The sequence below is a fragment of the Prionailurus bengalensis genome, chromosome F2 (genome assembly GCF_016509475.1).
Source record: "Prionailurus bengalensis isolate Pbe53 chromosome F2, Fcat_Pben_1.1_paternal_pri, whole genome shotgun sequence".
NCBI classification, from domain to species: domain Eukaryota; kingdom Metazoa; phylum Chordata; class Mammalia; order Carnivora; family Felidae; genus Prionailurus; species Prionailurus bengalensis.
The window spans coordinates 8239399-8252562 of NC_057353.1; the positions used below are offsets into that span (position 1 = coordinate 8239399).

Genomic DNA, 13164 nt, shown 5'->3' on the forward strand with positions numbered 1-13164 from the left:
TTTCATTTTTTAAGAGACAGAGACAGAGTGGGAGCAGGGGAGGGGCAGAGAGAGAAGGAGACACAGAATCCGAAGCAGGCTCCGAACTCTGAGCTGTCAGCACAGAGCCCGATACGCACAAGATCAAGATCTGAGCCTGACGCTTAACTGACCGAGCCCCCCAGGCGCCCCTTCCCTTTGTTTTTCTAATTAATTCCACCACTTAATGCCTGGAAGGCGCCTGGCACCCTCCTAGGCATTGCTGTTATGAGGAAGGACGTTTTGGACACAGGTGCCCTTCCTCGGCAGTGCACCTGTCAGAGGAGGAAACAGACACAACAGTGAGGATTTACAATGCTTTTTGGCTAGTTTTGAAACAGATTATATTGTATAAAGTACTTTGGAGTCTCTGCCTCTTCAGGAAGGGACCACCTCTGCTTCTCGGTGAAAGATCTTCCCAGTCTGTAACTTACTGAATGTGAGGCCATCCATTCAGTGTCTCTAGATTCCTAACACCCGAAGCCCTTGGAGCCAGACTGTGCCGGCCCGCCCTTTCTTCCCAGGATCCATGCCTGAATATGCAGGAAGAAGGATTTCTCCCAAAGCCTCCGCATTTTTGTTAATGTTCGGCTTTTTGCAAAATCGATGATACGATGAAATTACAGTTAAATCTTTAATGTTTCAATCGTTCCCTCATTCAAAAAAAATACCTGAGGGCGCAGGGCACCTCGAGGTGCTTGGATGCCACAGTCACAGCTCCTGTGCCTCTGAGAGCTGCTATCCTAGCAGGAAGGGACTGGTAACAGTCAACTGGGCGACGGACTGTCAGAGGGCGCAGTGGGCTATGAAGTGGCTTAAAGATCAGTGAGTAGGGGAGGAGGGTAGCTGGTTGTCTACTGTGATCCTGGTGGCAGCAGGGACTCAGCAATTTGAGGAGGGAGCCACAGGGCTGTCTGGAGGGCCCGGTGACCCACAGGGGAAACAGCCACTGTATGACTTCCTGAGGCCCCGTGGTTTGGGTCTCAGTGAGTATTTGCCGGATGAATGAATGAATGAATGAATGAACGAAGTGACGTGCCATTTAACGTCTAGACAGACACCGTGCTATGGATGAGAAAAACTTGTGGACAGAGTAGCAACATGGCCTTCGTGCTCCTGATCACCCTCAGTGTGGTTTTGGGATGAGCCACGGAGAAGTCAGGGACCAGGGGACCAGGGAGGGGAGAGCCTCAGGTGGTGGGCTGACCATCCCATGAACTCCTTCTTGTACCAACGTTTCATATTCTGGCTGCCAACCCCACTCTAGATGCCGAAGTGAATGAAAACGCTACTATAAAATGGGGAAAATGTTTTTTTTAATCTATTTATTTTGAGAGAGACAGTGTGAGTGTGGAGGAGCAGAGAGAGAGAGAGAATCCCAAGCGGGCTGCATGATGCCGGTGCAGAGCCCAACGTGGGGCTCGAACTCATGAAACCGCGAGGTCGTGACCTGAGCTGAAACCAAGAGCCTTTTGCTTAACCAACTGAGCCACCTAGGTGCCCAAGGAAAATATTTCTGGATCAATCCTGATATCTGACATTACATACCTGTATCTATCATCTGGATCTGTATCTATACAGAGAGAATGTAGATTACGTGTATAATCTGAATCTGATCAGATAAACATTTGACTTCATAAAATAATATGTGATACGTAGGACATGCTCCACAGCGACATACAGGCGATGCCTGTGAGGCTCAGAGGAGACTCGGGCCCAAAACTGAATCACTAGCCCCTTGCAGAGCTGCTTCTGAACCCCAAGGCCTGAACCCCAAGAATACCTTGTTCTCATTCACTGTGCTCAATGCCCAGGATTTAAAAATATTTAGGGGAAAAAAAAGTCATTAAAAATGTTTAAAAAAAAAAAAAAAGAAAAGAAAAGTAAAGCAGTAGAAAAATGTCGGGGGGGGGGGGATACAGTAAGACCAACCAGAAAGCACTGATTGCTCTGTCCCCCAGATAGCTTGTCCCCCAGATAGCTTGTCCCCTATAAGGACAGGGGATGTGAGATACTGTCAGGAACTCTGGATTGGTGAGGTGTTCCAGTCGTGAGGGTTGTAGAAGATGAGAGCTTCCAGCATTAGGAGATGTGAACAGAATTGAACAATCCTATTTACTTAAATATCAGAGGACTTGATTCACAGGTAACATGGAAATTGGTGAATATTGCCAACACAGGCCATATCCATCACTGCTATAAAACTTCTTGTGGGAGAGAGACCCCACTGATAATTGGGTTATCTGGGCATATTTTCTCTACCTGGAAGAGTGCTGGAGATGCTTTTTTTTTTTTTTTTTTTTAGTGGTTTAGAAACCACTTTTTTTAAAGTGGTTTGTAAAATTAATGGGAATAAGAGAAAGGGAGGGAACAAAAAGGAGATAAGGAAGTCAGATATAAAGTGAACATGTATTTGAAAAGAAATCAAAGACAGGGCGCCTGGGCGGCTCAGTCAGTTAAGCGTCCAACTTTGGCTCAGGTCATGATCTCGCGGTTCGTGAGTTCAAGCCCCGTGTCGGGCTCTGTGCTGACAGCTCGGAGCCTGGAGCCTGATTCAGATTCTGTGTCTCCCTCACTTTCTGCCCCTCCCCCGCTCACACTCTGTCCCTCGAAAATAAACATTAATAAACAAAATAATAATGAATAAAAGACCAGAAGGTGAAATATACCAAAATGTTACTATCCTTGGGCAGTAAAATGATAGGTTATATTAATTTTCTTCTTGATAAACTTCTGATGTTTCTAATTTTTAAAAAATTACGTCTTTATTAAATATTTCAATTCTTGCTCAAGTAATAGATGTTCATCAAAAAACCAGGTGGTATGGAGAGACTTCTAATGAAAAATTGCCTCCCTGGCCTCATGCTCCTCAAAGACATTCACTTTCACGAATTTTAGTCATTGTAATCTTTGTTGCTCAGAGGGGCACCTGGGTGGCTCAGTGGGTTGAGCATCCGACCTCGGCTCAGGTCACGATCTCATGGTTTGTGAGTTTGAGCCCCACGTCAGGCTCTGTGCTGACAGCTCGGAGCCTGGAGCCTGCTTCGGATTCTGTGTCTCCTTCTCTGTCTCTTCCCCTCCCCTGCTTGTCTCTGTCTCTGTCTCTCTCTCTCTCTGTGTCTCAAAAATAAACATAAAATTTTTTTTTTAAATTTGTTGCTCAGAATTCAAAATACTATACTCATACTAGTCTCTCTTAAGTAAAAATGTTCCCCATTTTACTTACCATTAAGTAGGAATATGGTCACATGGTTCTAAATTCAAGACCTACGGGGAAGTATATGGTGGCAGTTCTGTGTGCCTTTCATCCCTAACCTCCAGCCGTACAACCCCCCTTGCCCCCATGGGAACCATTGTTATCAATTTCTGCTGAACTGAACAGAGACATTCTAGAAATATTCATGCAGATACAATTAAAGGTGTACCAAAACACATGTTGACTGGGTTCCAAAACTGGTTATCACCCACATAGAACAAACTTCTGGGAATAAGAGAATAAAAGGTACAAATCCATTCTGATCAGTAAAATCAAAATGCTAGTAGTCACATACTAAGTATAGGGTAGATGGTAGGAGTGTCATTTCCCATTTCAGTTCTCTGTGTTGAAATAGATACATTGAGGAGGCAGGAACTTCTGGAAAGGCCTTTTTCTTAACACACCTTTTACAAACAGGTTTTTGTACCTGTTAATCCTATTTTGGGCAGATCCCCCAAATCCTTTGTTTTCAATTACTGTGAGTCCATTTCAACAATTTTCTATTGTGTTTTAGAGTTCTTAGCCCCCCTGGGCTCAGAGCGGTGAGAAATGGTTTTTGTCAAACATTCTCTTGTTCCCATTGATGCGTGAGCACTGAATGACTAAAGACAGCTTATCACGGTCATGAAAATTTGAGGCTTCAGAGGTGCTACTCTGCTTGTACTTCATACTTAGGACTCTTCCCGAATGGGGCTTTTTCTTGAGAGACTCGCGACCTAAATAAAATTAAACCACTAAGTAAGTACCGTTATCGAATTTGCTTATGTTGTAAATGCTCGTACAGCAAACCTTTCACCTAGAATGTTAAACAGATTCCTCCGCCGAATCTGCCTTCCTAAGTGGCTTAGCCACAGCGGATGGCTTCCGAATCCCATCCTGTGTCCCGAATCCCCTTGTTTTTCCATGGAAGAACTCAGGATCTTTCTATCTCCCTGAAATGTCATTGGTCATTATGTTACTCTGAGTAACTGTTTGTCCTTTCTACTTGGAAACTTGCGGCCGTAAATTCTGGGAAATCTTCACAGGTAGCTTCCTCGAAACTCCTCCTCCCCATTTTCTGTTCTCTTGCTGGATCACGTACGGGGAGGTTGAGGCTCATGTCTGTTTGTGGCTTCTGTCATCCTGCCCTTTGGTACTGCTCGAAGGCTTTATCTGCCCACCCTTCCTTTGATGAGGGGTCTTACGGGAACGAAGGTCTGCGGTGGTCCAGGCTCACCAGTCAGCACCCTTCCGGGACAGTGTCTTCAGGTCTGTTCTCTGGGAACATTTAGTTTCTTCAGAAGAGAATCTCCAGGTCCTGCCTGTGGGGGACCAGCCTGGCTGTCAGCACTCTGGAGGTGCACTGGGGAGGGGGCCTCAGCGTCTTCTGTGGTTGTTTGTGGTTGTATTTTTTTGTTATTGTCATGAAATATACACAGAGTAACCACAGTAACCATGGTTGCCACGGTACGTGAAATATACACAGAGTAAGGTTTGCCATGGTAACCATGTTCAAGTGCACAATTCGGTAGCAGTGAGTATGCTCACCTTGTCGAGCGTCCATCGCTACCCTGCATTTCCACAACTTTTTCATCATCCCGGACCTAAGCTGTAGTAAGTCCCCAGCCCCCTGCCCTCCAGCCCCTGGCAGCCTCCGTTTTACTTTCCGTCTCTGAATTTGGCAAGTCCAAGTACCTCCGATAAATGGAATCATACGGCATTTGCCCTTTTGCGTCTGGCTTGTGTCCTCAAGGTTCGTTCCGGTTGTGGTGTATGTCAGGAGGGTCCCGTCTTCCCACCCTCAGCCTTCCTCCTAAGTCCTTCAGTCTGCACTTTACCCCCACCTCCACGGGGGCTGGCTTGTCGCCTTCAGTCTCTCCAGTGCTAACGTGGGCCACCTGCCAGGCAGGCTCCGGGTGCAGTCTGTCTGCGGCCACCAACATCACCCTTCTGTTGAGTGTGCGGTGACTCCGTGTGGGAGTTCCCCAGGGCGTGCCGGGAGGACACATCCTGCCTGTTGGTGGTGATCCTCTCGCCCAGGTACTTCTTTTCCATGTGCCTGCCCCTGGCCCAGACCACGTCTGCCTCCGGGTGACAAGTGTCTCCCGGTTTCACCAAATGCAGAGCTGAAGTCTCTATTTCTTGTTCTCCTTGTGTTTTAGGATACATTAAACGGGGGAGGGGGAGGAGGTGGGGCAAAAGATCCTTACTTCCCTATCCTAAAAGCAAACTGCAATCATATTCATATATGAATTTTCTAAAGAAAATAGAGGGGATCTTTGTGGTTGGGGTTTTGTTTTGCTTTGCTCTTACAAAGAAAAAGGAAGTTTGAAAATGACAGAGTTTCCTGAAGCATCATGTCTTTCCTGGCTGTTTCTTTTTTGAATGTTTGTTTATTTTGGTGAGAGAGAGAGAGACAGTGTGTGGGGGGGGGGGGAGGGCAGAGGGAGACACAGAACCTGAAGCAGGCTCCAGGCTCCGAGCTGCCTGCACGGAGCCCAACGCGGGGAATCGAACTCACAAACCGTGAGATCGTGACCCGAGCTGATGTCGGACGATGTCCGACGATTAACCGACGGCCCCACCCAGGCGCTTTCCTGGCTGTTTCTTACCGGACACGTCCAGCGTGTGAATTGGAATCAGGGAATTCATCTGCTGTGAATACTCACCTTGGTCACAGACGGTGCTCAAAAGAAAGAGAAAAAAAACTGCCCTTTTGGAAGTATTAGGGGGTGGGAGGCTGTGGTCCCATAGCAGCTGCTACTCCCTCGCTCACACGCACAGAGGGCCCCTTGTCTCTAAAGACTCATGGTCTCTGGGGCCTGCTGGACCCCCATTCAGAGGGGAGAGAGTTGCTAACTCTCCATTCCTTTTCTGTTCTCGGCTGCGTGCCCTTTGAGGACAAGACTCTGTCTTAATCATCTCTGCATCTCTCAGAGCCTAGTGCTAGCTTTTCCGTCACCAGCCAATGGGTGTTTGCTTTCTTTAACCTCACACAACAGAGCAAGGACCAAGTATCAGGTTTAACCTTGCGGTCTGGTTGAAGTCTCCCTGCCCCCCTCCCTTTCTTCCATAAGACTGGTCATTCGATAGCCTCCTTGTGCTTCTTGATTTACGTGTGCATTCAGATTTCTCTCTGGTCCTCTTATCAAGTCAAGTTCCCTCAGGCAGGATGGAGCACACCTGGCCTTTATCTGCATCATGGAGAGTTCTTCAGAGTTTAGGAAAACAAAGGAGAATGAGGAAAGAAAACTCTGCAGTGAGCCAAGCGGGGGCGGGCTAGAAAATCATCTCTTCTGTGGGCACGTTCTGACCGTTTATTCAGCTAGGGTTTCTCCAGGCGGAAAGCAGAAGAGAGGGGACGCCTGGGTGGCCAGTCGGTTAAGTGTCCGACTTTGGCTCAAGTCTTGATCTCATGGTTCGTGGGTTTGAGACCCGCATCGGGCTCTGTGCTGACAGCATGGAGCCTGCTTAGGATTCTGTCTCTCTGCCCCTCCCTGACTTGCGCTTTCTCCCTCTCTCAAAATAAATCAATTAGGGGCGCCTGGGTGGCTCAGTCGGTTAAGCGTCCGACTTCGGCTCAGGTCTTGATCTTGTGGTCCGTGAGTGGCTCTGTGCTGACATCTCAGAGCCTGGAGCCTGCTTCAGATTCCGTGTCTCCTTCTCTCTCTGCCCCTCCCCCACTTGTGCTCTGTCTCCCTTTGCCTCTCAAAAATAAACAAATGTTTAAAAAATGTTTTTAACAAATAAACTTTAAAAAAAGTGAAAAACGTATTCCTAAGAAGTTTGCTGGTCCAGCTGCCGTTTTCTATCATCCTGGGTATAATCCTCCTGCCAGGATCGCAGAGCCTCACCCAATGCCCAGGTAGAAGCAAATACAGAGATTTCACCTGAAATTTATCCAAGTGAGCTTGGCTAGTTACAAGAGCCAGAGCAATGCCGAAGTCACATAATTTATGGAGACTGGAACCCCAAATGAATAGAGTGGTGCACATCGGTCCCTTGGCTTCAAGCAATGAGAATAAGTTGAAGTCTTTCCATTAGAACATTCCTGTTACACAAATATCTGAAGCTAGTGTTTCAAAAGATTTGAGCAAAATTAATTCACCGTGTAAATAAACAACTTTCAGGAGATCCTAACTATTGTAAGGTTGGCTTGGATCTTTCCATTTCAAAGACAAGGACTTTTCCAAGACTGAAATAATGATGTCTTCTTTCAAGGGTTTAAAATCCATGCAGAGCCTTCAGTCATTGTGTCCTTAGAAAAAGAAAGGTTAGTTCAGGGCAGAGGAGTTCAAAGGTCGCCGATCATGCCCCACGGTAAGAAATAAACAGAAAGTCCGCTCCACAAACAAAACAAAAGTTTTCACAAAATCGCACTAACTTTTACTACGTGCGGGGCATTCTGATCTTTTCTATTTTATTCTGTTATAATGTATTTTTAAAAACTGGTAGCTCCCTAAAAAAAAAAAGCTCAATTTGTTGATCTCAAATCAAATGTATGTAGTGACCCACAATTTGAGAAACACTGATCAGAGAATAAATTCACAAGAAGGCTCTGTTTCAAATCTGGTCAAAGACCTTTCACTTCTAGCTATCTCTTAGAACCTTCTCAGTGACCGCCCCTGGTAAAACCTATGGCTAATGGAAAGGAAATTGTTGTAATGAATGGAATGCCTCGTATGCCGGGTATCAGATGCTACGTGGAAACATTCTGCATGACTCAGCTTTTTCCCTACACGGTAAGGTATCCGCACAGTCGGCAAAACATACAGATGTAGATACCCCATTTCAAACACGGAGGGAAATGTTCTTTTTTCTTCCTTAAAGCTGTTCTCAGGATCAAAGATGGACAGTTGCCCACATGAAAGGCCACCCTTCACACGACGAACACTCCCCTTCCCTCACCGGACGTTAAGAACATACACATTCTAGAGTCAGTGTGAGCTCTGCACTGAAGTCTTTTTAGGGGACAATTTCATGATTGGGACATAATCCACTGGACTGGCTGATTTAAGGATTTTGACTTCCTTTAGTAAACTTACGTTGAAAAGCTGATTTGAAAAAACTACGTTGGTACGAGATAACGTACGCGAGGATGATTTTTTTTGGTATGTGTATTACAGGTAGAAGTTGGAAAAAATACAGCAAAAGAAATGGAGATTGAGGGTTAGAATTGGGTTTGGCTAGATCATTTAAGGCCAGTCAAGTCCATTATCCTTTTGTCATTCAAAGAACCTGCTCTGTCTTCTGCTTCTCTTGGTTGCCCGTTTTCACTCTGGCAAACCGAATGCCGTCTTGATCCCCTTCGTAGTAAAAGTTACGCGTTATTTAGTTGCTTACCGAACCCTCCTTAGCCTCCCTATCCATTTGCAAGGGCTGCTGTAACGAAGTACCACAGCCTAAATAGCTCAAACCACAGAAAGGAGTTTTCTCACGGTTTTGGAGGCCGGAAGTCTGCGACAAGATGCTGCCAGGCTGGGCTTTTCCTGAGGCTCCTCGTTGGCCTGGAGAGGGCCATGTTCTCGCTGTGTCTTCGCGTGGCATTTCCTCAGTGCCCACATGTCCCTGGTGTCTCTGGGTCCTAATCTCCTCTTATAAGGAACATCAGTCAGATTGGGTGAGAGCATACCCTCAAGGCTTCATTTTAACTTGATTACCTCTCTCAAAGCCGTATCTCTGCCCCGTGGTCACGTTCTGAGATGGAGGGCTAGGACTTTAACGTGTGAATGTATTTGGGGGCCGGGGTGGGGGACACAGTTCAGTCCATGACAGCGTCTACAGCTCGCTTCAAGAGTGGATGTAGGATGCTGGGAGCGGAAAGACCACTCCAGTGCTCGACCCTCGGTCAGGTTGCTAAATGGTACATTTCTTTTGCTTTAGGGCGAACTAATGCCGACGTGATGACCGCCCTGTCGCAGGGCTACCGGATGCCCCGCATGGAGAACTGCCCCGACGAGCTCTATGACATCATGAAAATGTGCTGGAAGGAAAAGGCAGAAGAGAGGCCGACGTTTGATTACTTACAGAGTGTCCTGGATGATTTCTACACGGCCACGGAAGGGCAGTATCAGCAGCAGCCTTGACGCCCAGGGAGGCTCGTGGCCATCGGCTGGGACGGCTGCCTCATTCGAGAGGAAAACATGACCGTCGCTGGTTGTGCTAGTCTTTCATATGCTAGGATCATCTACCGGCCCTGCTTCCTGAAAGCGAGGCCAAGTTACTCAGGAAGAACACTCTCGACATGGGCAAGTATTCTCTTTCTCATCGGCTGATGCCCACCGGCAGCCGCGCGGACCGCACCCAGCCGGCAACCTTGCTTCGCTAGACCGACGTCTGCCTTCGGAGAAGAAGCCACCTGTTCCGTCCAACAGGCACCCACCCCGGCCTCTTGTTTACAACTCGATGTGGGACTCATGGGCGCAGAGGCCCTCGCAGTGAATCTCAAACAGTAGCAGAGTGAAACTCATTCCTAAAAAGCGAAGTAACCAGACGCAGATCACGACCCTCGTTTGCATTTTCTCTCTGCCTTGGCTTATCTGTTAAAAAGAAAAAAAAGAAAAAAAAAATTACTAATCCGATCTGTTACGTTTTGCAGCTGAAGTCAGAAGGTTAAAATGGTCTCTCCCAGATTGCAGTGATTTCCCCTGCCCCTAAAGTCTGAGGCTGTTAAAGATTTTCCTTCCACGGAGACGGCTGGGAACTCCCAGACACGAAGCGTGCTCTCCTGTTCTGTTTCCTATAGGAGTGTGTGTGGTTTGTGAGTGTGCACAGATGTCGTGTGTCGCCACACAGACCCCACCGACGGCCAGGGCTGGCCCAGACCTCCCAGGAAAGAGAGAAGAACCAAAGGAACTGCTGTACCCTCAGAAGGAATATTTTTAACGGCCCAGCTTTTCAATTCCCCAGTTTCCTATCTGAGAGACTTTTTTGACCATGTCCTTTGGGTCAAACAATAAGATTCTAATCTCTGCAGAGCCTTACAAAAGGCCTTCTAAGACATAAGAATTCTCTTTATTGCTTCCAATGATTTGAACGTTATTTTAACGATGGAATGTTAATTTTCGTTGTACTCGAGAAAGTAAAAACGCCATATTTGGGTCTATTTTTGTGATTCAGCCATCTTTTCTAAATTGTGTAAGGTGCGGGTGGGACTATTTATACGAGGATGCGAAAGGAACGGAAGTGACTGAAAGGCTCAAATGAGCTCCTGCAGCAAGGGAGACGAGAGGTCTTGTTTACTAAGTTGTTCTACTGTGAGCTTCGAATAGAAAATGCTACATCACATCGTGTTTCACTTATGCTGTTGTGTATATACCTAATATTGCTGGGGTTTTTTTGATTTTATTTGAATACACCTGGCCCAGTAACATCTCAAGCTTTTTCCTTGTGTCCAACATTTCCAACTATCGTCAACGTAGAAATGAGTACCGGTTGGGGGAAAATGAGGGGCGATTCCATACAGTTACATCATTTAAAAAACTTGGACGAGTTCTACCTCCATTCCTTTGAGCGTTTCCAGATAGGAAAACTGGGACTTGACAGTCTGGCTATCCCTTTATGGGGGCCAAATAGGATTTGTTTTCAAATAGGCTTAGCAGGCACCATTAGAATTTCGTTTTGTGTGTGTCGCCTAGGTGTTGGGTACCTAGGGGAAGGGATAAAATATTCTACTTTTCCTGTGCAATCTTTTTTAAACGTCCTTTTTAAAATATTCTAAAGTTCTTGATTCACAAATGCCGTATTCACGGAGGGAGAATATTATCACCATAGAACGTGTGCACAGCTGATCACTTGATTCACCCACCTGTTCACATTTCATTTCAGAAGTCACACGTATGACCCAGCATGTTCTATGGAGAGAAAGTGTAAAGAATCCCTAAAGCAGAAAGAGACGTCTAGAAAATTAGTAAGTTTATCTTTGCCCTGTTTTTCTTTTCTCAATTCTGCTTCCTTTTCGCCATTTTACGGTCCACTTTTCCCTCCCAATCAAGCATGTGATCTTTTCCTCCATCACCTGGGGCCTCGTCACTCAGTTGCAGGATGTGCTCCTGTCACATCATAGCCCATGGACAGCATGGGTCTCTCCCCTTGTCAGTAGGATTCCAGCTGCCTCATGACCGGCAGGCAAAATGGGGGCCTGGGCAGTGTTTGTATCATCTTGGGGGGGGGCGGGGGGCGCGGACCAGAATGCCTTACATCATCACATCCCAGCTCATTACTGGGGACTTGAAAAGGAGCATGGCCTCAGGTCCCGCCATTGTTGTTCCGCAGGAGGGCTGTAAGTCACTGTACTTGAGAGGCTTCCCCGGTAGCTATCTGGTTTACCCAGGCTTGAGAGTCCCTCCCTTGCTGTGGTCCATAGGGCAAAGTTAATTGCTCAAAGGAAGGCCAGCCTGCACTTTCCTCAGATGTCCCCAGGGAGGACAGAGGAATACAGGAGGAAGGAAGAGGGAAAATGTGCCTTTTTCCTCTTTTATGGCCATGAAGCTCACTGAATCCAAAGTAAAACTCATAGGCTTGACCCTGGTGTCCTCAGTAGAAGGGACACTCTATAGCCCCTCCAAGATGCCTCCCGGGATTCTGTCGGAACCGCCCTGGAAAAGCATACTGCCCAGGCCTCCTAGGGAAGATAATAAACTGCGGAAGCCTTGATTCCTGTCCCAAGAGTGTGTAAAAGAGGCCAACAAAAGGAAGCACCATATTATTTACTCAGGCAGTGGGATAGCTCAAGGGCACTGAAATGTAAATACAAACACATTTCCAATTTAGCCTCTGGTGATGGCTTTCCTTGTATCTTTTCCTTTGCTCAAATACAAACTACATTGGGGCAGTAGCTGCTGAAAGGCGCTCAGTACTGAAACACCGCATCGAGGTACGCTTGATTGAATTAAAGCAATTGTTCATCCCATAGCTGAGCTCCCTGGCCTCTATGAATGTTATTGCCACCTCCACAGCCCGTTAGTTCCTTGTATTCTCAGATGAGATCTCACCACCCATCTTTCCTCCCAGGATCTTTGTTTTCTTAGCAGATTAAGTGACCATGAGCCTTGCCATTCTTCCTGATGGAAACGGCGGTTATAAACCTACAGAGATAACTATACACCCGCCAGTGGCTCGGCGCTGTCTTTTGCACTTGGGCACGTTGCAACAATTACCTGTAACTCACGCCGCAACCCTTGAAGGTATGGCCCGTGCTATCGCTATTTAACGGCTGAAAACGCAGGTGCATTGAAGGCCACCGGAGGAATAGACTGGCTTCACATCATGTTGTTTCCTTGTGAGATAAGTGACAGGCTTTTACAGCAGGACTCATTTGAGCATTCCAGGCGCACAAAGGAATCACTTACAAATTGCTTCATTGGAGTCTGCGCAGGTATGAGGGAAAATTTCTGAGTAATTTTAACTTGAGAAGAGAGGTCAGACAAGAGCTCAACTCACTACTCACACCTTTTTAAAAAGACAGTTGAGGGGCGCCTGGGTGGCTCCGTTGGTTGAGCGTCCGACTTCGGCTCAGGTCACGATCTCATGGTCCGTGAGTTCGAGCCCCGCGTCGGGCTCTGGGCTGATGGCTCAGAGCCTGGAGCCTGCTTCCGATTCTGTGTCTCCCTCTCTCTCTGACCCTCCCCGTTCATGCTCTGTCTCTCTCTGTCTCAAAAGTAAATAAACGTTAAAAAAAAATTTTTTTTTTAAATAAAAATAAAAAGACAGTTGAGGGGTGCCTGGGTGGCTCAGTCGATTAAGCATCTGACTTCAGCTCAGGCCGTGATCTCATGGTTCATGAGTTCGAGACCTGTGTCAGGCACTGTGCTGACAGCTCGGAGCCCGGATCCTGCTTTGAATTCTGTGTCTCCCTCTCTCTCTGCTCCTCCCCCACTCATGCTCTGTTTCTCTCTCTCTCAAAAAGAAGT

The 13164-nt window shown here is 46.9% G+C and overlaps 1 protein-coding gene across 6 annotated transcripts in view; it reads left to right on the forward strand.

The window, feature by feature from the left end:
- The window catches only part of LYN (LYN proto-oncogene, Src family tyrosine kinase), a 126301-nt gene extending 115676 nt beyond the window's left edge, over nucleotides 1-10625 (forward strand). For all 6 annotated transcript variants that reach the window (XM_043601096.1, XM_043601097.1, XM_043601101.1 and 3 more), the window contains exon 13: nucleotides 9137-10625. In XM_043601096.1, the coding sequence (XP_043457031.1) occupies nucleotides 9137-9339 (203 nt within the window). In that variant the 3' untranslated portion in view covers nucleotides 9340-10625. The remainder of the gene's footprint in view (nucleotides 1-9136) is intronic.
- Nucleotides 10626-13164: the final 2539 nt, after the last annotated feature.